At 41.8% G+C, this 26753-nt stretch overlaps 1 protein-coding gene across 4 annotated transcripts in view; it reads left to right on the top strand.

The window, feature by feature from the left end:
* The window catches only part of Lhfpl3 (LHFPL tetraspan subfamily member 3), a 543198-nt gene that overhangs the window by 474938 nt on the left and 41507 nt on the right, over positions 1-26753 (top strand). For 2 of the 4 annotated variants that reach the window (XM_074064953.1, XM_074064952.1), the window contains exon 3: positions 21447-21494. The exons of 1 other annotated variant lie outside the window; for it this stretch is intronic. In XM_074064953.1, the coding sequence (XP_073921054.1) occupies positions 21447-21463 (17 nt within the window). In that variant the 3' untranslated portion in view covers positions 21464-21494. The remainder of the gene's footprint in view (positions 1-21446; positions 21495-26753) is intronic. One more of the 4 variants, XM_074064954.1, reaches the window with a different exon arrangement.

Raw genomic sequence — 26753 nt, forward strand, 5'->3', positions numbered from 1 at the left:
TCCAACCCCAAAGAATGAGGGATGCATGCATGGAACTACTTTGCTCATTCAGAACAGAAAGTCTAGGGCTGGCATAGGGGCTCGAGTGGTAGAGTGTCTGCCTAGCTCGAAGCCCTGAGTTCAAACTCCAGTACCACCAAAAAAAAAAAAAATGGAGAGTTCCAAACCTGTTTTTCTATAGCTGACCACATCCCACCCCCTTGCAAGGTAAGAATTTGCCCCATATGTTCTTTTGGGGGTTGTAAATGGAGTTTATTAAAAGGGAATTATAAAAAGGGGGCATGGTGGGACCAGGTGGAAGCCAGAAGCAGAGAGAGGTTTCTCTTTTCCAGATGCTTCTAAAACTTATGCTAACCTATGGGAAGGGAAGAACCTGGTGATTCCCAACCAGTGAGTGATGAGTGGACGGGGTGTACTCCATGTTCTCGCTATCTTCTGTTCTGGGACACTTACAACAATCCTGATCCTCTTTGTGACTACAAAATGGACTCTGCCAAAAGAACAACTTGAGGAACTGGATCTTATAGGAAGTCTTTTTTTTAAATCCTCTTAAGGAAATGAGTTTTTTAAATAACAACTATGTTTGCTGATAGAGTCCAAGATTTCCCCCAAGCTGGGCCCATCAGAGGCAATAAGAATTACTAGCCTGGGTGACAACCGTGTCTAAAAACTTCACACCGATTACAAACCTAGTTTCCTTTCAACCTAGCAGGATTCCATCCTGCTCTCAGGATTTGAGGTCTGCGCTAAGCTTCAGAGCTACGTGAATCCCTATGTTGTCTTCGGAGATTGTTCCATAAAAGGATGTGTTTGCCAAAGATAAGCAGATAGTCTATTCAAAGCATAAATGTGAGTGCTAGTTCAAACTTATTCTGTTTCCTTGGGTTTGAAATCATCACCTTTGATCTTAATTTTACTCCTCTATGGTAACCATGGTTTCTGAATCCTTCTTTCAATTACTATGAGATATTGCATAAAAAAGTTGTTGGGTTTAATCTCTTAAGCCCCATCTGAAATTTCTGTGCTGATCTGGGTGGTAACTCACTTATAAATGAATGTCACTCTCTGCTTTGAAAGGCACACAGTGACTGTTAGAGTTTAGCAGTTTCATTTTCAGGCCACTCATTGTGGCAACAATCTCAAGCCTAAAATAGCCTTTGCCCAAGTGTGAAAACATGTCACCTTGCCACAGGTAACTCAACCCCACAGGAAACCCGCCCCTCCCCCCAGCCTCAGGTTGTTTTAACACCACTGTATTTGTATTTTCCAAATCTTCTCCATTAATCCATGTCTCCTGCCTTCCCATCTTCCCCTGGATCAAGCAAACACTTCTGACCATGACCACCTTGACTTTCAAACAGCCAGCAATTCCAGTCATTCTGGAGTTTTCTTTTCTCTTTCTCCTTCTCCACTTCCTACTCAGCCCAAGTCTTATTATACCCAGCTACCCAAACTCACAGGAATTTCTCCCTATCCTGAAGTTTGGAATCTCCCTGTCTCTGCCTCTCTGAGCACTTTTTTAGATGTTTTGTATTGCTTTTTAGCCTTGCTCAGCTAGGACCGGCTTGCCAGTCTGTGTAACAACTCCCTGAGGTAGCACCCTGTCCAGCACTTAGTGCTCGCAGCTTTATACAGCACTGAGCACTTAATATTTCTATGTTGAGTAAAGGCTCTGATTATTTTAACCTCAATTCATATTCTTCATTCAACCCACAGGAGGCTTTTTCTCCTCACCTGATTCACCTTATCTATCTGCTGTCTTAAACCTACCCCACCCCAAATCAGAAAAGAACAGGACTTTCTTGTTCCCTGGGAAGTATTCTCGTGTAGACACCATCTTTTTTTGACAAGCTTGCCTTCCAATATAATCCCTAGAATTCATCCTTTTCCCAGTCTCCTACAATACTTGTGTTCTTGTGTTTAGGTGAAATAGTATACTCTTTACTGTCTTGTTTATCTCTCTCATTAGCCTGGGAGATCCCAGAGGATAAAAATAATGTCTATGCTTTACTATATGGTCCTGAGACCCTCGCATCCCATGGAACTCCAGGGCCTTTCCTTATTCACTTACTAACCATCTCAGGTGTAGAATTGCAGAAGACTCCTACCTCAGACAGAATCATTTTGCTCACTTTATTCCCATATTGCGACATCACTACACCCTCCTTCAAATAGTCCCTCCCTCCTATTATATTGCCAACTGTCCTTTGAAATCCCCCCATTGCTGACTCATCGTAAAGTCTTTAGTTGAAACACTATCCCAATACCAAACACCCCAAGACCTGGGGTTGGCGATTTGCATTTAAGATAATTATATTAAAGTACAATTTGTTCCAATGCAGTCACACTAGTTACATTTCAAGTACTTGAAAAGCACATGTGGCAAGTGGCTACCATATTGGACAGTGGAAAATTGTATGTCAACTCAAATTTTTAATTTTTAAAAAGGTAGAGAATATTTCCAATCTCACGGAAAGTATTACTGGACAGTGCTGACATAAAGTAAGCAGAAGTGATGAGGAAACAGAAGGAAAGATTTATTGAGCCAGAGAGGTCACACAATTCATTTCAAAGTTCTTAGGAATGCACCTGCCTAAAGTCCTCGGAGAAAAAGGGTGGTTAATTTTCCTTTTCTGTTTATTTCTACCAACTTTAAGAAGACTCTTTTCACCACCTTCTATGTAAAACTGTCACAGTTGGCATTAGCAGACGTTATCCTTGGAGTTTAATCTTGTTTGTGGAATTCCATGCCTACATAAAGTAGCTGAGCTAGGCACTCCAAGATCTATGCATCTTTAAATATCTTGATTTTTTTTTTCATGGCAGTTATTGCAGTTTCAGTTTTATGTATTTACTCCACTGAGAATCTTTCAAACTTGAGTGTGCAGTGAGCATATCATTATGGACTCAAGTTGATGAGTAAAATAATCAATAACCTAAATTTCAGATGTGCAAAAGTACTCAGAAGAAAAACCAGAGCAAAGACAGAAAAATAGAAAAGGGTTTTACTTTTCCTATCATGTGGGTTTTTTTTTTTACATGTATTGGGTTTGTTCTTTCTCTCTTCTTTTCTCTTCTCTTTTCTTCTCTTCTCACCTCTCCTCTCCTCTTCTCTTCTTCTCTGTCTCTCTCTCTCTCTCACACACACACACCCCAATGCTAATCAACTACTTTTTTCCCTCCTCTTTTCAATCTGTTGATATCATTACTAACTTTGAGATTCTTTCTCTCATGATATATCTGCTGCACAGAAGAAGCTGCCTATACAGTTTATAGTTACACAGAACTTTTAGAGAAAATACATCATGGCCCCTGTCGGCATTCATAATGTTTATTTTGCATGACTTCAAGTTTAGGCAAAGCCCCAAACCATTCCTAGCATAACTAAATGGATTTAATATCAGCTTAATTTGATCCATGTAAATGCAATTGAAAATCTTTCATCTTCATCCTGCTAAGAAAATAGTAAATCACATGAATGATAGCGAATGTGCTTGCATCTCTAATAATAATTCTAAAACAGATGGTCCCTGTATACAGTCATGGCAATTAACATACCGCCAGGAGGAATTCACCAAGGCTCACCACAGTTCAGTTGCATACAGATGTCTTCTGCTGCCCTTTATATGTATCTAAAAGAATATATCCCTCTTGCCCATTTAGACCTGGATAAGAAAATGTTGCTCTCTAAACCACTTATGCTCAGCCTTGCCTGGGAGCCTGCTGCATGATTATACACACAAACTCTGACACTTGCTTCTGAATGATCTCAATATACCAGCAGAAAAGTCCTTGCAGTAGGAAGTCTATGCATTTCCCCTCTTCTCTTTCAATAAACAGTAGTTGCATCATTCTTTTAATGAAGTACATGTGCCTCAGCACTAATACCCAAAGTCATAGCAGCCAGAGTAATCACTGTAAATGCTATTTGCAGGGAAGCCCTTTGCTGGAAAGTAGTAAGGATCATTAGGGATTCCAGTCACTTTATATTGGCACTTGCTGATATATGCTTACTTTAATAGGAATTCCAGGCCATGTTCATAGATCCATCACCACAGCCTGTATTTTTGAAGGCATACAGAGTTTCTCAAGGAATACACCATTTCAAATCCTACAGCGAGACGCACACCTAGCTATAGAGAAGCTTTGGTTGCCACTGGTGGAAGGGGAACTAGAATCAAAACAATGTACAAAATGAGCCAATTGTGACTTGTTTTAATGAGAGAGAAAGTTCTGTCTCTGTTCTATTTCCTGTGTGTTTCTCAATTTGAACTCCGTACTTACTGCAGAATTCTCTCCAGGAAAATTGAGCTCATCAGGACATTTGCACCTTCTCACTCACACACATCTGGACATGTTATATCTGAAAATTGGAAAATGAAAGTGCATTCACAAACCATGCAGAAAACGAGAGTGGGAAACACCAAGCCCATTTATCATTCTCAGTGAAAAAATTGTACAGGCGGCTTCTTCTTGCAAGAAAAGCAAATGAATGAAAGGGTGAGCAGAGTGCTAATAACGTAGCATGGCTCCAGATTAAAGTGTCAGTGCTTCTGCTCAGCCTCTGAGCAGCTGAAATGCCTCTCTGGGTTTTGATTAGGAAAAGGAAGGTACTCAAAGTGATGTGAGTTGCATGCCCAGGCTACTCATTCAGAAGCCAACCACACCTTGTCAAATCAGAAGCTGAGATTATGCTGGCAGACCTGGCTGAAGCCCTTGGCAAATGGTCAGGTGGATGAATTGGTGTTTCCAGGGATGTTTGTCAAGGCTCCCAAGCAGCTCACCTCATGCCCAGCTTTCTTCAGTTTATGAGCAGAACCCGAAAAGCCACCACATGTAGACCTGAGCACCAATGCCAGGCAGAGGCATTTTTCCCTCCAGCCAAACAGCTCTTTGAGTCACTCTCACCCAGCCTGAGTCTCACTGCCTCAATGAGCACAGACTTGGGAGAAACTTAACTCCTCCCCCAGGCCAAAGAAGCATAGACTCCTGGATTAAAAGGTCTTGACTGCACACTCTCCTGAAAGGGAAATGCCTTATGCCTTCTGTTCCTTTGGAGTAAGTCCACTGCCATTGCTTTTCAGCTTTTCTAGGATCTGGTCCCAGACAGGTCCCATAGCCTAGAGACACTCCCTCAGCATTTCTCCCTGAAATTTGGACTGTTTCCCTTCCCTGTGAAAACTCTAAACATCTCACAGATGTCTGCCTCTCTGCCTCAACCCTGCACTCCACTCCAAGGCATCTCCACTGTTAGATTAATCTTTTGCATGTTTTCTGCCTTAAAAAAATACCATCATGTAGTGTCATAATGAATATGACAGGAAGTGACTGCCAGAGAAAATTCATTCTGTGATTTTAACAAGTGTCTGCAAACAGTAAGGACATGGGTAAAGTGAAGCTGAGCTGGCTGCCTCAGAATCCTTCCTCAGGACTCTGTGTGGCTCACCAAGGAGCACACAGGGCCCCCCACTGGAAGCCTCCTCCCTCTGACAGCAGGGTTGCCTGTACTAAGGAGGAGACACAGGAAGTGAAGATTCAGAAGCACTTGCAGCTGTGGGCAAGAGACAATTTAATGCAGATTCGCTCTTACGAGAGAACTGAGGGTAGAATATTGTGATTCTGAAATGCAATCCTGAAATATCCTCGAGTAATTTACCTGTCTCTACTGTTCCTCAGAGAAAGCCAAATCTTCAGCTGGGAGGTGTGAGCCTAGGACAAAGGTTCTAGACAACAAAGATTGGCCCTTTTAAGAGCATCCCATGTGATGTGAGCTTAGATGCTGAATAGGGAAAATCTGATATACCTATAGTGTGCTCATCTTACTACGCTGCTTTCTGATCTTGTCTTGCCATCTTTAAAGGCCCACAGTAGCACTCTAGATGGAAAAGCAGCAGTTCATGGTGAAATAAGTAAAAGCACCAGTTCTCCCAGGTCCAAGTGAAACCTCATTTAAATATAATAAGCTGCACAAATAAGAATATAGGTGAAGCATTTTGCAAACACGGATTAAACACTGTAATCAAAGGCTGGTAAATTTACCAACAGTGTTAAAGAGCTACTTAGCTGCCCTGGTTTAAGGTGGAGTTGCTAATAGCCTGCATATATTAAGAAAACATAAACATCAGGAAAAGGGGGCTATTTTGTAAAGTATGAGGAGCTGTAACTTGGAATTTACTGACAGTCACCTGGAAGAAGAAAGGGGGAGAGTGAGACTATATTGAGTTTTACCCCATTAAGGGAGGGACTAGTGATTGAATGTGGTTTCACCAATGCAGGGCTCACGCTGTGTTCCGGTGTGATTTTTTTCTGAAGGTCTTTCTCATGGGTGGAAACCACAGAGCTCTTGCAGTGAGTCATGATGTTTCTAACTACAAATATTTAGAAGTATTCCATCTTGGTCCAAGTAGATATTTGATGTAGGACATGCTAACTAATTATAACATGTTTATCAGATATTAACAAGGTCCCTAAAATTTCATCCTCAGCTAAATCTGATTTTTCCTTCTGCAGGGGTTCTCAACCCCAACACTATTGACATTTTGGAGCAGCTAATTCTTTAGTGGGGAACAGTTTGGAAGGCCCAGGGTCTAGGCCTAACCCTACACTTATAGCTACGCAACCCATGACAGCCACTTAACTGCTGTAGGCCTCCGTGTTTCCATCTCTAAAGCAAGAGGACTGGGCCAGGTGATCTCTAAGGCCTTTCCAGCTACCACCTTCTGTGACTCTGAGTGCTTTTAGTTAATTGCCTCCAGATGATTGCGCTTAACGAATGAGATCGCTCCAGCTTCATTTTCTATCCTATGCCCTATTTAATCCCAGAATGTTTGGTATAAAAATTTGCATTTCCAAGTTTGTAACAGCTTTAGCTTGAAATAGATAGTGTGCCATAAAGATTACTATAGCTTTGTAAAGCAAAACTCGGAAACATTAAAAAGCCCATAAGTGCTTTAAAATTAATTTGATCTTGAACGAGTCTATGAATGAATGGGCTTGACATAAGCCTTTCCATTTTTCGCTCCATTTCAGAGTGTACAAGTACAGACTGTAAATCAACCTCCACATTTGCTGATTTGGTCACTAAGCTGAAAAACAAGAGGGAGAGAGAAAGAGAGAATGACTTCTGATAAACTACTTGCACAAAATTAAAAGCTTGGAAAGCACAGGGCCTAGCTTGTGACTCCTTTGAATTGTTCAAGTTCGTGTGACTCAGGCAATATGTGCCTTATCCATTTCAAACAGGCATACATGAACAAGTGAATGGGTAAGAGAAGAATGGTCACAGAATGGGACTGAGGTCAGGAGGATTCAAAATGGATCATTTCACGTCTCCATTCAAGATAGCATGGATCATACAGCAAACATGAGCTGATGGACTGACTAAAGCATGTGTGGACAGCAAGAGTAGTCTATACAATGGGTTGGTACAAAATTTGCCATCATACATTAGTTCTCCTTGAAAAGAGAAACAAATGGAAAGCTCATGGGCTCAGGGTCAAAGTGATATGGGATCAAATCTTAGCTCTATAACATTCCCGTTCTGTAATCCTGGGTGTTATTTAATTTGTTACTTGTTACATGATTCAAGTTGATTTTCATTCACATAATATGAAATCTAATTGTAGCAGCTCAGGGTTAACGAGGAGAATCCATACCATCAGCAATGTCTCAGTTTCTTTATTTTGCTATATTATCTTCAGTGTGTGGTGCTCACTCTCAGAGTTACCTTATAATCATAAAATAATTGTAGCAGACCACCACATTTTTATTTTAGACAGGAAGAAGGAAAAAGAAAGACAAAAAGATGACTGCCTCCCAATTAAGTAGGACCCTTTAAAGAGTTTTTCTAGATGCCCCACACAACAATTTTTATTTGTAACTCTTTGGCAACAACTATTTTCAAGAGAGCTGGAAAAATTAGGACTTTAACTGGATACAGTGATATCCCAACACTATATGTCATTAAGGCAGAAGGGAAAGATGAATTTGTTTAATTAATTAATTAGCAGTTTCTCTGATGGTATAAACACACCTAGCACATAGAAGAATTTGATGAATTCTAGTTTTTGTGTTTTGATTTATTCTTTTTTTTCTGTGTGGTTCTTATGCATGCTAGGCAACCATAATTTATTCCTAAAGCTATTTTGGAAATACTTGGTCCATCTCTTTATACTGACTCCCTTGAAGGACCTGTCCCACCTTTGGATCAATGGCCATCTCTTAGAGTCCTCCACCACTCTTTGACGACCTCAACAAAGAAGGTGAGACCGTCTTTCAGACAATAGTGCTTTGAAAACAGGAAAGCAGTCATCCAGTCCCAGCAGCATCTCAGCCCCTGAGTGACTCCCACAAGTGCTTTATTGTCATAGGTACTGAAAAGTCTTCTCTGAACTAGATCCTTCTTCAGCTTTGGCTCCCATAATGAACATAATGATCTAGACATGAGGATCAAGAGGGAACGGAAGGCCCACCAGTTCCCTAGTTTTTGACTATTTCCTTGAAGCTCCCTCCTGCCATGGCTGACTCATACATCAGCCCTGGGGGACTCTCAGCAAAGGCTCTGCGATGACCCAGACTTCTCTTTAAGAGATGGTCTAAAAGACCAAGTGATGACCTTGGGCTCTGGTACCCGCAGACCAGAGAGGCAGGGCTTCTGAGTCTCAGTGCACCACCCTCAAGCTCCCCAGACCAGCAGAAGAGTAGCATCACCTCACTGGATTAGCAAGCAAGAGGGTCAAGGGCACTTGCCCACAGGACAGAAAGAGGAGCACCCTAGCCCCAGCAAGCAGAGACTCAGTAACCCCAACCTCTGCCCTGTTCTCTAAAACCAAGAGCTATAGATGCCCAGATACACTTCCAGCAGGGGAGCAGTTCCAGAGGGACAGAAATGGAGAAACATAAAGAAGGAGAGTAGAAAAAGTCAAGAGGCCACTTCTGTAGTGGAAAGAGCTTAGGGTCCCAGTGCCCTTCAGTCATGGGTTGCTGGACTTCTCATGGAAAATATAGAAGAAAATGTGGCTTTCCTTTGAATAGGTTGTATGTTCATTCCAGTTTGCCTGGAACAGTCCTGGTTTACACCCAATGACCTGATGTGATTATTAATAACACACACTTTGACTCTCAAAAGTGACTTCATTGAACAGCAAATGATATAGTGACCCTATCTTGGAAAAGAGCTAGAAAGAATTAAAAACTTTTTAAAATCTTTTCTCCTGTAACTCATAATATGAAATTAAAAATTATATTCTTATCTAAGCTATCTTAATCAAAATAGTATATCATCAAGCTGTACTTTTATTCTTAATAAAAATATATTATCCATGCATAATGTGATACTGAAATTAACCAGAGATGCTTTTGATGAAAGTGCAGTCTATGCAGTTCTTCATTACCCTGATTGCTGGAAAATTCAATTCAGGCAGTTTCAACTTATGTATAGAATGCTTTGGAAAGAAAGTAGTTATGCACTCAAAATTGTTCTGTACATGAAAGCATTTTTTTTCCTTAAGAAAAATTGGGTTCATTTCTTTTGAAAGAAAAACAAAAAAATTAAAAACCAAGCAAAAAGCAGCATTTAGATCCTGCAGCTCTATGTCAACCCGTGTAACCATGTCCCGGCAGTATTAAAATTAGAAGGCAGTTCATTTCCATGATGGACTGCAACCTTCTCTCCTCCATAGCGCCCCTGATCACATCCTCACTTATCATTCCCATACCACCAAATCACCAGATACCCCAATAAGGGTTCCAGATTCTCTGAGAGTCTCCCTGCAGCACAGTTTTGTCATTTGAAAAATAAAGATGCAGCAAAGATTTCCTGCTTCACAAAAAGAGTGTGAAGACTGAGTAATGTCTCCCAGAGCACCTCAAACGCCTCAGAAAAAGAAGCCTCCCAATAACCGTACGACATGGGTAGAATCCTAGAGTAGAGTCTTTGGAGCAGCTAGATCTGAATTTGAATTTCCCCAAGCCTGCATGACTGCTTATTAGTTAGGTGACTTCAGTTAACTGACTGAAATCCTTTGGACCCCCTGTCTTCACCTTTCAAAGGAGGATTATTAATGCCTGCCTTCCAGGATGTTAGGGAAATGTCTGCCATATAGTAGCCACTCTCCACTCCCTCTCCCTGGTTAGCCCTTCAGCTATTTGGAAACTAATGATACAAGCACTTTATTCGTTTTTCCAGCCCCACCCCCCCTTACCTTACTTCTCCTGTTTTCCTGTCTTTTGCCATTTCAATGTGTGTTGGTGAAAAACAAGCCGGAACAGTGCAAAAACTTTAAAATGGAATGAAATGCACAGGAATCAGCATTGTCCTTTGTTATTTTCAGCTCTGGTAAAAGGGTTTGATACAGAAGCTAGACTTGAATGTGTGAAATATTGGGGGTTAAGTGCAGATGATTGTTATTGGTCCTTTATGATGGAAAAATCTAATGTCAGAAGTACTGTCCATATTCTATCAGACAATATGAATGACCACAGCATTATACCCTTCCTGAACACAAAGAAAACAGGTAACTAAGAAAGGCCAAATTCTACTCCCAGACACACATTCAATGATTCTAATCTCTAGAGTTTTCATCCATACATCAGAAGAGCATTTTCTTCATAACCAATGTTCATCCCATCCAAATGTGTCACAGTGTAACACTCCTGTGAGGCATATTTAAGCCAGCAAATTGAATCCTTAAGCATTTCTTTTACTTTGTTATTTCTCACTTAGAGTACTCTTTCATCCATCTTGCAAAGCTCTTTCCCTGCCAAGGTTTGCCGTCATGTCTTAGGGTCCTTCTGTTCTGTATTTCTACTTGATGAAAAGGTCAAATCAGATGGTTAAAATAACTCAATCAGGATGCCTCTCCTGGCTCTGGATTCCATCACAGCCTACCTTGAGTTCCTTCTGAATGATGTCGCACCATTTCTGTGTGTCTCCTAGCCTTTGTCTTCTGACAAATATTCTGTAGCATCATTTGCTTCCTGGAATTATCGGTTTAAGCCTATCAGACATCATTGGGGTCTGGCTTAGCAGGAGACCCCACAATGGCAAGTTTAGCTCCCAGATGAAGTGTGGCAGTTGCCACTGTCAAGTAGACACAAACACTTGCACAAATGGGGAGGTGGGCAAAAGGAAGGCTTAGGACCAAAAGCCTTTTGACCAGCTTCCACCATTCTATTAACTTGTTCATTGAATTCCACGTGCACAATCCATTCAGTGTAGTCTGCTCAGTTCTGTAGGCAGAGAGGGCAGCTTTGGCTCAAGGATGGTTGGATGGAACTTGCAAACAAGGAATTCCTATAATAGAAGTCTACAGTACTTAGAAGTTCATTCATCTCAAGTCACTGAGGGCCATTGTAGCCTTGGAGAGATAGAGCTAGACACTGTGTATTTTGATACAAGTGGAAGACACTTATAACCTAATTCATATTCATTAAACAGTTAAAAGACTCACATTCTGTGACATTTTCTTTTTACCATTCTTCTTATCCTGTATTTCTTCATGTATACATTCCCATTGTGATTTCCTATAGCAGTTAACTGTGTGATCTCTAGAGCCAGACACTCTGGGTTCAAATCCTGACCCTTCAACTTATCATCGGTGTGGCCTTGGGTGATATAGTTAGCATCAGACCTCAGTTTACTGATCCTCACTAATAAGAAAGAATAGTGCCCATCTGATTGGTTTGTTGAAATTAATTTGAGTTAACTTTCAAAAAGACTATAGGATCAAGACCAATCTAACTACTTATTATCACTTAATTAGCCAACATTGGCTATGTGTTCTGCCAGTAAAAGTGATGTTTAGGTTGTTTTCTCCTTGTTGTTGCCCCATATCTTGCTCTAACAAGGCAATACTCAAAGCTAGGAGCTCCTCTGTAAGCACAAACAGCACCAGCAAGAAGGTAAGCACAGGTGAGCTATGACCCTGCAGTGGTAGGCATTCATTCATTCATTTCATTCAGTAATAGTACCTATAATGTGCTAAGCAAAATTCTAGGAAATGGGAATAAAGTAATGAACCAAGTAGACAAAATTCCTATTTTCCTGAAGTTTACTTTCTAGTAAGGGGAGACAGACGATAAAGTTAAATGGCAAGAAAATTTCAGAGAATGGGCAGTGTAAAGCAGAGAATTTAACTAGGTAATATGCTAGAAAGTGACCAGGCAAGCTATCCTAGATTATGTTTAGTGAAGGCCTCTGAGCAACTGTCATTCAGCTGAAATGTGGAAAAACTGGCCTGCAACAATCAGAGAGAAGCATTCCAGGTATAGGGGAGAGTAAGTGCAAAGGTCCTACAAGGGAATGAGGAACAGGAAGAAGAACACTTTGAATGGACCTGGTAGTAAGTAGGAGGGAGAGCAGTACGAAGTGCAGCTGCAAAGGTGGACAGGGTCAGGCACTGTAGACTGTATCCACCAGGGAAAGGATTTGGAGTTTCATTCCAGCTACGGTGGGAGCCAGAGGAGGTTTGTGGTCAGGGAATGATGTAATCTGGTTTAAGTTTTTTGAGGCACTCTCTGCCTTGGTCTTCTCCTGTACTGTCACTGGGCATGCTGGCCCCACATTCTCAGACACTTTCTGTCTTTAGAAGCAGCATCCCACTTCAGGAGAAGTAGTGCTGAAACCACCCAGAGGCCATCACGTGCGAATATGAAAGGACTAGGTTATTTCACCATGTGTGCTTTTAGGAGGTGACAAGATGGAAGCAGTGACCATCTACCCAGAAAACTGAAGATCAAGCAAGAAAGTGTCAGGACTTTGAAGATCAGGTTCCTCATGCTGGCACCTGGTTTTTTATGACTTTACTGTGCTCCCCAAAAGCATTTTGATATTCTAGAAAGAGCTGCTAAGCAGTCATTGAGCCAGGTTAACTTTGGGGATAAACAGCAAACTAGATTCCAAGAACATTCGGCTCTGGTCAGTTTATTAGTCTGCAGAGCCCCTCTTAGGAATTACTTCTCATAGGGTGTCACTCTACCTCCAAAGACAAATGAAAATTGCACCCAGTCTTGTGTTTGGATTCTGAAAATGTGTTTAGAAATAACCCACAGCTCAATAGTAACAAGATAAGCATCTTTGCTAAAATTTCAAGATGATGAAGATTTCTGTTCTACTGGGAAACATTCAATGTGTATACAATGAACACTAGGTAAATAAATCAGTAGCTCGAGGCTTGGCCTCTGCTCTGCAACCCACTGATTGTGTTTAAATCTTGGCAAACATTTCAACTCTACAGATTAGTCTACTCATCTCTGAAGGAAGGGACTTGGATGACTTTCTCTTGGATCAGTCTAAGCTCTCCTATTTAATTATCCATGTACCATCATCCTGATTTCCTCGTGGCCAGTGGCATCTGATTGAACCTACACCTTTAAACTCCTGTAGCACCATTTCCATAGACGCGGCACTTCTTTTTTTTTTTTATGCTGAGGATGGAACCCAGTGCTTCATGCATGCTAGAAAAGTGCTCTGTCACTGACCTACAATAATGTTTCAATAATGCAACAGTCACTAAGTTTCATTGCATTTTATTAGGTACATTGTGTCATTCAATACTCATGATAATCCCACGAAGTAAGGGCTAGCATTAGCCCCAATTTAGTGCAAGAAACTGAGCCTGAGAGATATTCAGCAATTTGAGTAAGGACATACAAATAGTAAGTAGTAAATATAAACTCAAACTTACTTTAAAGCCCATACAAGAATTTAGCTGCTACACTAAATATGTATGACAGGGTTTGACAGACATTATTTGATGCTAACTGTTTTTTGGTTTTTGGGTTTTTTTTTTTTTTTTGAGATAGGGTCCCATTCTGTAGTCCAGGCCAGCCTCAAATTCACAATCCTCCTGCTACTAAGTGATGCTTGAATGAATGAATATTTAATACTATTGTACCTTCAATATTTACTCGTACCACTTTGGAGAAGCCATATAACTCTGTGAACCAGAAATCTTACCTACTTACTGTACTTAGTCTTGGGGCACAGTTGCTCATAAGACCAACCCTAGTAATCAGAGCTTACCCTATATAAGGACTTAAGTGCTTAACCTACATAAATGACCTTGTCATTCTGCAATTAGCCATCCTTTTGGGTCTCAGCTGAAGGAACAGAGGTAAGAATAACACATGGGAACCACCTGAGGAGCTTTTTCAAACTAGACAAGTTTTTTGTGCAATATGTTCCTCCCCAAAGAATTCCAATCCTACCTAGGTAGAGGAAGATGTCTAATTTGGCACAAGTGTCCCAACCATGCATACACACCTCCATTGAGAAGAATCACTGCTTTAGTGTAGGTCAGTTCTATCCCTTCATTTAAATAAAGTCTGATCTCTTAGAATCTAAATTAAGTGATATGACTCCATGTGGCTGACTTAAACATAAAGACACCTAGAATTCCAACATTATTCTTTATTGTATAATTATTCTCTGCATTTTACAATGGGTTTTGACTGGAGTTGACTGACCTGTTTTTGTTTTATTGTGTCTTTTTCAGAATCCAACTTGAGAATTTCATTGAACTGTAATAAATGTAGTGGGGCAGTACTGTGCTACAGACAATGATGAAAATGTACCATGTCTGCTCTGCTGATATCATGCCCTAGACACAGGTGACTTTTGAGCAAATGTGTCTAGTGAGACTGAGGAACTGGGTTGCTAATTGTATTTCATTTCAATTAACTTAAATTTAAAGAGGCACATGTGGCTATTGCCTAGTGTATTGGCAAGTGCATCCTTTCATGATTTTCAACCAAAACAATGTAACACTAAGACCCATTCCATTTTTTTAAATTACTTTCCATATTCAAAACAAGAACAGCAGCAGTGCTGTAAAAGTCAAGGCTAGCATACTTATGTTTCCACTAGAGAGTGAGTTTTTAAAGCAAAAGATTTTTGACCCAGGAGTAGATGAAAGCAGGTAGGCAGGGAAAGGACATTCCCAAGGGAGGCTCTTCAGCAAATTCTTAGTCATCTGAGAGACACAGAACAGAGCAAGACTGTCAAGGAAAGAGGAAATTCCTCCTCAGAGAATAGTCTAAATGTGTTTTTAGCCACCTGTCACCCCACAGGGAGGACAGGATGGCAGTGTTAAATTGGTGAGGTTGTAAAACAGGGAACTTAACTAACCTACAAGGCCTGGTGAGGTGTTTAAAGTGCATTTTAACTGACAGAACTTCATTCCTGAAATTCAGAGTGGCTGACACCCGCCTCTATGGCAGATTCAAAACCTGAATCTCTTCTGTTTTATTAAACTAACATTTTCACTAAAAATACTATTACACAAAAGCAGGATTATGCTGAATTTTCCTATAAATTAAATGTTATGAAAATCACAAAGTCATCCAGGATTCGGAAAAATAGGGTGGCAAGGTCAAGAGATACAGAAACAGGCTCCATTGCACAAATATGAAGGAAAAAGATCCATCTGATACAAGAAAGATAGTGACTGAAAGAGTGAAGGTGGGAAGGAGGTAAACTAAGGAGAAAATTCATTAGCAGACCCAGGGAAGACAGCACAAATGAATTCTGAGCTAGGACAATGTTTCTCCAATTCGATTTCAAGGTCATTCTTTTGGGGAGTAATTGGGTTTAATAAGAATATTCTGTATTTTTACTTTACCAATAATAAAAATAAAACATCCTTTTTCAGTGAGAATTCTCAGTTGAAAGTCATTTCCCAGGCTCCTGAGTTCAATCCCCAATACAGAAAGAGAAAGAAGAAGGGAAAAAAGGAGGGAGGAAAAGAGGGAGGGAGAGAGGAGGGAAGAGGAAGAGAGAGAGAGAGAGAGAGAGAGAGAGAGAGAAAGGAAAGAAGGAAGGAAGGAAGGAAGGAAGAAAGGGAGGGAGGGAGGGATAGAGAAGGAAAGGGGAGGAAAGAAAGAGAAAAGAAAAAAAAACTCATGTCCAAATTTTAGATTTCCTAAGTAAATGTTTCTCAAATGCAGGCTGAGAAAATTTTGTCAGAGGTGTTAGTGGATTCTAAAGGAGTCCACAGTTTATGCAAATTTGAAGCGTGCTGGCCTAGCTGGAGGTAGACCACACATACCACTTGAGTTTTAATTGGTTGGAGGAGCTAAAGTAGTTTCCTAACTTTGCCCTTAGCTTGTTAATAAAGAGATTAAAACCTTCTAACCTCAGAGGACAGACTTGTTATTCATACTATGCAGGTTAGGCATCCTTCTTCAGCACCCAAAAGAAGCAGGCATATCAGAAACCAGGTTGGAGACCAAGGTTGAACATCCTTAATCTGAAAACTGAAATGCTCCAAAATCTGATACTTTTAGAACCCTGACATGAGAGCCCAAGAGGAAAATTCCACACCTCACCTCATGTGATGAGTCGTAATTAAAACACAGGCAAACTAAAACTACTGTGTAAAATTATGTCCAGGTTATGGGCATATAGAAACATAAATGAATTTCATGCATAGACTCAGATCCCAACCCCAAGGTATCTCTTTATGTATATGCAAATATTCCAAAATCAAAAAAAAAAATCTGAAATCTGAAACACTCCTGGTCCCAAGCACATTTGATGAGGGATACTCAGCCTGTGTTATGGAATATGTATCATTGCCTTTCATTGGTATTGTTTTGGAATTTGTTAGTTTTTGGTTTTGAGACAGGGTCTCACTATTATCCCAGGCTGGCCTCAAACTGGCGATCTTCTTGCCTCAGCCTTCCAAGTGCTGGGATTATAGATGTACCCATCACACCCAGCTTCATTGCCTATATCATTCTTCTATTAAAAATGGTAACTATAGGGTGGGGGGTCCTGGATCATGAGTCAGGAGGTTTACCACGATCACTGCCCCCCCAACAGGTTGTGTCACTTGTCCTATCAGAGTTTTTGCTTCCTAATCTATAAAATGAAGAAAGTTGACTAGATAATTGATTACTAAGGTCATGTCGATTCTAGGTCTTTCTGGTTCTAACAATAAATTACAACACCATCTTGTATTTCTTCCCTGAAGGGCCTCTCAACTGAAATCATTTTCACTAGGACTTTATTTCATGTCTGTTCTTTTCATCACTACCCTCTACCACTGAGCACTGAAGGCCTGGGAGGCAATGCATTTGAAGGAAAAAAATCAGTCAACACTCAGCACTCCACCTATTATCCACTACCACCTAGGAAGTGGGAAATTAAACTATAGAACCCAAACTCCCAGGGCTTACTGCAAATCACCCAGATATAAAAGAAATACTTACTCAGGGGACATTTTGTGGTTTTTCTAAAGTTTCAAATGAATGACACAGCTGTTCACTCAAGTTTGGGTAAATCAGTGGAAACATAACTCTTTTTTTTATGTTTCAAGTACTATAAATAGTGTTATTTAATGAATGAAATCTCAGCCTGTTAGTTGATCCACACTGATAAGAGTAGTTCTTAAATTTAGTGAGTCCTATGGACCAAATTCTGCAACACATGCAGTCATGGTGGAAGGCATGTCTGTAGGCTCAAAAGCCAAAATGATAGCATGCTGGACACACCTGTGCATGCAAGCAACAAGCCTCAACTGTCTTTTGGTAGGGTGATGCTGTTCCTTTTTTCTAAGAAATCCTCTCCTATCTCCCATCTTAGGAAAGATGGACAAAAACCTTATGCCACTGCCTCAACCTTGATTGAAATATGACACCTGTGGTCTGCAAGACTGCTTTCAGGGCTCAGAGGGACTAAGAAGAGTTCTGTCTTGAGACCTGACTGCATAGCTAACCAGAACCTTCCTCAAGGGCTTACAGTCTACCTCAGATTTGAAGCCAATCTTCAATTCCACTTGTTTCTCCATTCTTGGATTATGGACGAACACATTGCATCCTTCTTGGGGCCTCTTCTCATGAACGTGTAATAAAAAGTTTTAAAAGAAGTGTGAGAAATGAAATGATATTAAATGATGCTATTGAGTTTTAGAAGTCTAACATATATTATTTGTTGTGAGGGTCACGTGTGTGCTTTGGGATACTAGGTATTGCTATCCTGAGCTGTCTCAACACAGCTGTTGGTCTGTGTACAGATCTTTCCTTTTTTATCTCTTCTGTTCCTCTTCTGTGAATCTCACGGACTGCTGGCTCTCTTCCTCTCAACTACCTCTTTTTACTAACTATAACATACAACTAGAAGGATATTTAAAGTAATTCTTTCAACAACTAACTCAAGTTTCATGTGCCCTCTTATTAATTCAAAGACATAAGTAGGGGATTTCACAGTTCCTCAAAAGAATTACATTCTGTTAGTAACCCCCTCCACCCTTGGGATTATTAGATCACATGGCAAACCATTTCTCCATCCCTGACACCAGAGAAAGCAAGAGAAGAGATGAAAGAGAGCAGTGAAGCTTCATCCATGGTGGGGGAGCCACCCCCTGTCTTACCCTTTCCAGACTCATCTTCCCCTTCTGTACTCCTGTCTCCCTCCACACCTTCCCTTCTTCCACCATGAATATATCATCTCTCCTAGAGTGTACCTTTACAAAGGATTAAAAGAGGTTCCTTACCTGTTCCCAACAACCACTAACCAACAGTCCACACTGATCAACCTCCATACACACAAGCACACTCACACGCACATTCCTTAAAGTCAGCCATCATGATAAGTTCAACATAGGACACCAAAATACTCTCAAGGTTACTCAAGCATTAGCCTGTCCTTGGGTATTGAAACCTATTCTCTTGGCCTTTTTCCTCCATGTATGACAGACTGAAATTTGGCCTACATTTGGGGATATATCTGACCTGCTTTGGGCAGGGATTGGGACCCAGAGCAGAACTTCAAAGTGACTGCCATTGAAATCTTTACTAAAATTCCTCATGTGTGGATAATGATGGCATCTTCACTGCATCAAGGGCTCCAGCCCTCCAGATCCAGGTGTGCTCCTAAAGGCTAGTCTCTCACTGACCCTCCAGAACGTATGGCATTGCTTGTCCCATCATAAGAAAAACATAACCATCTCTATCTCTTCTGTTAAAATAATTACCTTCATTTGATATAGAACAAAATGCAAGATAACAAGTCCAAAGCAAGATAATAGCTTATTTTAAATGATTGCCTTTGAAATCATCTTGTATTTCCCATCCTAGCTATAATTTGGTTAATTGCTTAATAATTCTGTTTAAATGTCACCATTTCTGCAAACATCAATTCATTAGAACACTTCTTCTGGTTGAAAAATCCCTTTGCTTCTTGAAGGATCCTCTTTCTCTTTCTCCGTTTGCACTTTTGCCTGAGCAACATTCTAATGGCAAAAATAGCATTCCTTCGAAAAGGTGCCCAACAGTTGAAAAGGTGCCCAACAGATCAAGGTGGCTCTCTGTGTTCCAGAGCAGGAGCAATGTAACTCATGTCCTTAAAACAGTACCTGTGATTGCAAAGATCTAAGATTGAGTTTTTTAAAAGCCAGCTTCCCTGTCAGACAAATGAAGCTGTGATCACTGGCACGACGTGGGGCATGTGGCACTTGACATAGTGAGAGGTGACATATGAAAGCAAAGCCCAGACCTAGACGCAAGGAGTTTGCAGCCCAGATACTCAGCTGGGGTATTCAACTTGGTAGGGTTTGCTTACCTGTAAGAAAAGGATCCAGGTTGAAACCCTGCTCAGAGTTGTGATCTTCAGAGCACAGAACTGCACACACACTCACATGTCCCCAACACGGTGGAAGATTGTGCCTCACTCAGAGCTGAGCATCCTGGTCATGTCTGTTTCAGTGAGCACACTCCTGTGAGACAGCCTGTGCCTTACCCTTTTTGCCAAAGGGGAGTCTTCTAGACTACTAGATGAATCCTGAGGTGTTCCTTGGATAGCATGCTTCCTTTCTGTAGTCCACCAGCTAGAAACTTCCAATGTTACCTTTCAGTTTGCATTTGTAATGATGTTTCTGGTATCCAGCTTGTTTTTGTTTTGTTTTTGTTATTTGGAACAGGATCTCACTATGTAGCTCTGGCTGGCCTCAAACTCACAATCCTCCTACCTCCATTTTCCAAGTACTGGGATTACACCAACCTTAAATAATCAAGTTGCTTCATCCAGATTTTCATGTCCTGAAAGAGTCAAAGTAGTTGTTTATGCCTTTGAAAAAGTGACAAGAAACATGAGGAAAGCTAGAGGAATCTAGCTTCCTATCCTGAAAACTTCCTCTGGCCAGTAATGTGTAAGAATGACCTAGGCAACAACCAAGAGAGAAGCAAGAATTGGGCCACATGGGAAGCAGTGTCTGAGAGGCTGTACGATCAGTTCAGAATCACTGGAGAGGAAGGAATTGGGTGTCCACGGAACAAAGGGGAGAAGTCACCTCATTGCTTTGAGATTCATGCAATGCCTCGTGTCTTCAAATAAGACCTGTCTCTAGCGGGCCATGCACATGTATAAATGCACCACCACTGGAAGGTGGGAGGATGGTATTCACTTAGAGGGAAAGGGAAGAACTAACTGGGCACTTGTACTGCCCAACTAGGGAACTAAGGATGCAGAGGGCAGTCAGCCAGGGCACACTCACATCCAGGTTATTCGTGGGACATTTCACTTGCAAGTCTCCTTTAGGCTAAGGTATCACAAGCACTAAGTGCACCATTCTTTCTTGTTGGACTGTGGTATGCTGCCAAATGAGGACAAAACTCTCCAGGTGGTTGTGAGAAAGAGCAGAGGAGAGAAGGCTGTCCTTCAGGACAGGACAAACCAATGGTACTCATCTCCCACTCCTGCCCTTGCACCAGTGCCTTTCAGCAATCTCTGTGAGGCACTAGATGGAAGCAATTGAGAAAATGCGAGATGAAATCCATCCAGAGGCAACACCTGGGGATGGGGGCAGAACCTTGAATTGCCCAGTATGATTCATCTGTGTGTGTACAATTGATTTTTACTTATTAGTCTTCAAAAGCTACTCTGATTGCTTTGGGATAATCCAGTTGAAATGATGCCCTCAAAGAACTAGAGGGACACAAAGAACTCTCACTCAACCCATGCATTTCTAACTTGGTCTTTTTTTTCCCCTGAATTATTTATCTTACTACGTATCTAAAATTCTTTCTGAGTCATTGGCTTTCTACACATTTTCTTCCTCTAATCTCATGGTATTGGGCCAAAGATAAAAACTACCAATGATATAATCATATTGAACACTTATCTGATGCTAAGTATTGAATAAGACTGTTCCAAATATTTCATGTGTTTTAATTCAAAACATCTTTACCACAACCTTATGAGGTAGCACTTGTAAGTGCTACTAAGTGCATTTTACAAATAAGAAAAATGGAGGCACAGAAAGATATTTGCCCAGTGTAATATAGCTAGCTGGCTCTTAGGACCGGGGTCTCCCTCGCTATGAATCTCCCAGCATGTCCCTCTGCACACTGTGAATGGAACGGCCAGGAATGACATTGTTACTTTTAGTCTTAAAGTGTGCGCTTAACTTTACCTTTAACCATTCTGTTTTTCCCTCCCACACTCTCAGATGATGGAAATGCTTAAGGCAAACTAAGGTAGTGTGCGACCACGCCATGTAAGTGTGAGCATGGCTCGTTGTGGGCTGAGCTGTGTCTTGTGCGCTTCTGCCTTGCTTTCCCGCATGTGCTCTGATTCCCGCTTTCAGCACTTGGCGCTTGGGCCGCATGAGCCGTCCCTTTTAAGCCACAGATCCCAAGTCTTTGTTCCCGATTTGATATTTGTGCTTCTCGCACACATGATCCCCAGCTAGGGGGGTAAGAGCCAGAGCAAGCGCAGCTGTCAGCCCTGCAGCTCTCCGAGAAGGAGCTGGGGGCCCTGGGGGATGCGTTGGGTTATTGTTCTCTGACAATGAGCCCTCCGATTATCAGCTCTTAGGATTCAAGGCACGTGGCTGTGCTCTCGCTGCAGAGTGTGGAACCACGCCTGTGGGCTTCTCTGTGCAGTGCCTTGGCTATGCGGTGTTCTCGGGGCCATGGTCTTAAATGGATTACTGCTCTGTCATTCCCCATAGGAGAGGATGCCATGTGAATGCAAACAACATTGTGCCAAGTAACAGGACTTAAAAGGAGCCATGGAGGGAAGCAGTGATGTTCTCACTTGGTATTTCCTCTCCATACATATGTATATGATGGACACAAGTGTATAAGAGAAAAACACATTTTTTCTTATAAAAATATTTTATTTCCTCTTCAGAGACTTATCAGTTGAGAAAAACACATTTTGAAGGAGAAAGTTTAATGGGCTTTGAGCCAGGTTTGAGCTATATTGTCCCTACACACACACACACACACACACACACACACACACACACACAATTTCTTTTGGTGTTCCTTGATTCTACACAAACCATATTTCCTCTTTGAGTGAATCTAATATGTGATAAACTAGATTTACAGAATAGACAAACTGGGGGGGAAGATATTTGCACCTAAAAGTATACGTGGAATATTCAAAATGCATTCCAGCCACACACACACACACACACCTGGATGTAATTGGGTAGGGGGGAGCTTTGGAACTGCCTCTTGTTCTCAATTTCACTGAAGTTTTGAGTGTGTGGAACAGAAATTAGGAGGAAACTTTCCAAGTTAGTCATCAGAGATGACAAGAATTTAAAATTGAAGAGGCCTCCTAAGATGTAACTGAACTCGGCCCAAGCTCCTTCGGTGTTGACCCTAACCCACCATTTGCACCAACACTAAATTCTAGAGCCAAAAAGTCATTAGAGATGGAACCTTCACTCCAAACTCCTTAATTTATGGAAGATAACTGAGGCCTCAAGAGAGAAAATAACTTGGCCCAAATGGAGCTGAGCCCGTATTAAAACTCAATTCTCCTCCTTCCATCCATTTATGGTGATACGTCCCTTCTCTTTTCTCTCTGGAATACAACCCTGCACACAACACTAGCAGAGCTTTTTAGAAGTGAAAGAAAGTGAAGGAATGTACATCCCAAGAAAGCACCCAGGTCCCGTTCCTGGCTGTGTCACAGAAGACCTGGTGACCTGGAGAGTTAATGTGCTGGGTAGTGGGCCTCCTCATATGTAGAAAGAGTTTCAAAAGAGCTGACTTCAAAAAGTACGTGCTGCTGAGCTTGCTTGTTAACCTTGAGCTGTTTTTCATGCAGCTTCCTCCCAGTAATATTCATTTTCCACTGTAAGATTAGGGGAAAAGTTATAGTCAGGCTGTGCAAATGGAGACAGCTTGCAGAGCCCTGCAAGTCTCTGTTACTAACTGAAGAAGAACAAGAGCAAAGAAGGAGGAAGTGCAAACAAAAAGTAAAGCAGCCTGTGCCCTTTGCACAGACCCATCAATCTGAGGTGGACATGGCAAACTCCAGGTTTGGCCCTCAGATTTCAGAAATCATCAGAAAATATGCTTGTTTCTTAAGTGCTGTGCCAGTGTTCAGCACAGCTTTGCCATCCATCCCTTGTTTGCATAAAATTATGGAAACACAGGTATTAAACAAATATGCAGTGCCTTTTTAGCAGAGCTTTCTTTTTCCAGGGTAAATGCATGACAGCTTTATGATGAATCTTTTTTTAGAGGACAAAGAATCATCCCTGCATTTAATATTGTGGGTTATTTGCATTTTCCCCCTTTATCAAGTTCAACTTAAAATGCAACTTTTTCCAAAATATCTCACCTAGTCTGCAGCAGCCTTCTGTGGGTCTGACACTTATTCAAAGTTGGTAGGAGGAGCAGATAGGATGTGTCAGGATGAGGAACACACACAGGTGGTTAATTTCCTGTGGACTTCATTGGTTCTAATGTTGCTGGACAAAATAATACCCCCCCCCCGCAAAAATCTCCAGCCTCTAAAAATATAACCAGGGTAGAATTTCAGCTTTAGAATTTTGACTACTAAGAGGCTTAGGTGCAGCACATCCGGCAGGGAAGGGCTGTATTTGCATGACACTTCCCTTAAGATTGAAAAATGCCCATCCCTCCTGTCACCCAGAGGGAGCAACTATTGGAAATTATGGAAAGGTACTGTAGGCCCCTTCTTAACATTGCCCTGATGTTGCCAGTTTTCCTCCTGTGTCATCTGGAGCGCTGTTTGAAGAGGAAAATGGCAGCCATCCGAGATCAGTCAGTCGTCCCACGGAAGAAGCTGAGCAGGCTAGTGGGGGCATAAGCTCCTCACCCTGCTTCAGGTTACCAGAGAACAACCTGAACAAATCCACTAGCTTGGGGGTAGGAGGGGTGATTTTTCAGGCTTCTTTGGGATCCATCCTAGTCCCTTAAGGCCTCAGATAATTATTGTCCTGCTGAGACCTCTAGTGACCAAAGTGGGAACTGCAGGTGTCTGGGGGGAAAAGGAAGGAAGCTGGTCCTGTAGGAACCAACCTCTAAACCACAGTCAAATATGTCCACTGTCAGAGAAGGCCTCAGCTTTATACTCTTCCTAAATGGAAGAAGAGGAGTGCTATGACTTGAGATCCCTGGAATATCCACCAGAGGACTGTTGTCGTGTGAATATGCCCAGTTGTCATTTCAGAGATGGCTTCTCCTTGTTCACCTCAGTAAGGAGCACCTGTGCCTTCTTTTGTGCATCTGGTTATTCCAGCCAGGTGCTTCCATCTACTGGAAGCTCTAGATCTGGCTAATCCTTCATTTCTTTCTCCTGGAGGATACCTGAAGCCAAATGGAGCCTCCAAGGGTCAAAAGAACTAGCTGACAGAGCCTGGTGGCCCACAGGCACACACAATTCCACATACATCCTGAAGGCCCCACAGGCTGGCCTGGCTCCTGCCTCCCCTTGTCCTTTCCCTCCCAAACAGACAGAAGATAAACCCACACAGCTGCCTCCAACACAAATCCTGAGAACAGTAAGTAGTTATGCCTGACTGACAAGACACTAAATTGTTTCAATTGTTCTAAACCAGTGCCACAAAAAGTGGCACTCAGACCAATAGCAACATCTCCCAAGAGACAGTTAGAAATAAAAAATCTTGGACTCCAGAACTCTGGCATCAGGGCCCAGAAAAGTGTGTTTTATAAGTCCTCCGGAAGATAATGAGGCCTGCTAAGTTTTGAGGACCACTGTTCCAAATGCTGACTGTCAAACATCTGTAAATGTAAGATTACATCTCTCAGCTTATTCAAAATGTAGGTGCTGACCCTGTGCTCACAGACTTAGCAGTTCTGCAGTGGGGTACAGAAACCTGCCAGTTAAAACCACCATTCCATGTGATTCTGGTGAGGGTAGCCGAAGCCTCCATTCTGACAAAGCCTAACCACAGAGTGTGCCTTCTCGCTGGCAGTTGGCCTTCTGTCTTGAGTTGGGGATAAATTTTATTCCTTTATCTCACCGGGCATGGAGAAGATCTCAGTAAGGATCCCGGGTTCTCCACGTCCATGGGTAAGATTGTATTGTTCCTTTTACTAATTAGTTTTTGCTTGCTTTGTAAGAAATATCACAGTGACATTTGCCTTACAGTTCACAAATGACAAAGTGTGCATTAGAGATAACAGAAAGAACAGGAGGCCTGTGGCTGGAGCTTTTCTGAATGTGGTGACATGTTTTTCTATGAGTCTGAATCTCTGAGCTGGTGTGCCAGGCTCACCAGAAGCTAGAAGCCATCTGATGGCTGTGAGTCCATCAGACAGCATTTCTTCTCAATTCTTCCAACTTAGTGATGCTTTCCTAGGAAAGCCCAAGAGAAAAGTTGATTGTTACATCACTAGGAAAAAACAGTTTTCAAGATTTGAGGTTAGGTTGAGCATTGTAACTCATATTTGTAATCCCAGCTACTTGGGAAGTGGAGACTGGTGATTCAAGGCTATCCAAGACTAAAAGTGATCAAGACCCTATGTCAAGTAACAAACTGGGCATGGTGGTCCACTTCTGTTATCCCAGCAATGTGGGAGGCATAGATAGGAGGACCATAGTCCAAGGAAGCCCCATGCAAAAAACAGGAGACCCTGTCTGAAAAATAACTCAAGACAAAAATGGTTGGGGGCATGGCTCAAGGGGTAGAGTGCCTGCCTAGCAAGTGCAAGGCCCTGAGTTCAAACCCTAAAACTCCCATAAAAAAAGAAAAAGGAAAGGAAAAGAAATGAAGTTATAAGTACACTTGACTTTACAATCATTGCATTAGTCACCTTGGAAAAATATATTTTTATGAAGATTCTTGTGAATATAAAGTTCCTACTCTCCTCATTTCAGCTCTGGACCTATTGGGCACCCAGAAGAGATTTGCATGGCTCTTCTGTCCCCTTTAACTCCAGCCACTCCCAGTTTTCTACAGGGCACCCACACCTTCTGAGGGCACTAGTTTGTTGGAAGGTGCTCAGAGGACAAGTATACAACCATGTCTTCAAGAATCTGGCAAGAGCAGAGCAGGAGACCTGGTGCTGATGCTCTTTGTTAGCGGCCACCTGAGAGCCTTGCACGTTGCCCAACAGCCCTGCAGAGACGCTGTCCATTTGGGCAGTTGCTTCAGCACAAGTCTCTGAATTTTCAGATCATGAAGAAAAGCAGGCAGAGCTGGTTTCCTTCCTCTCCTCTGCCCTCCCTCCTTCTTCCCTTCCTTCTTCCTTCCTCTCCTTGTTCCCCTCTTCTTTCCTTCCTTCCCTGCTGCCTTCTTTCCATCTACTTCCTGTTATCCATTTCCCATGCTCCCTTTTCACCTTTTTCATGCTTCTTCTTTCTTCCTGTTGGACTCTACACAATCCTGAAGAGTGGGTGCTCCCCCCACCATACTCACCCCAGGAGCTCAGAGCCTCCCCAGCACTAACTGCTGAGGCCCCATGCATCCAATCGTGAAACATAATTAAAGACAGATCTCCCTCACTCAGACAGGAGAAAC

This window comes from Castor canadensis, chromosome 2 (assembly GCF_047511655.1).
Source record: "Castor canadensis chromosome 2, mCasCan1.hap1v2, whole genome shotgun sequence".
In the NCBI taxonomy this organism is placed as follows: Eukaryota; Metazoa; Chordata; class Mammalia; order Rodentia; family Castoridae; genus Castor; species Castor canadensis.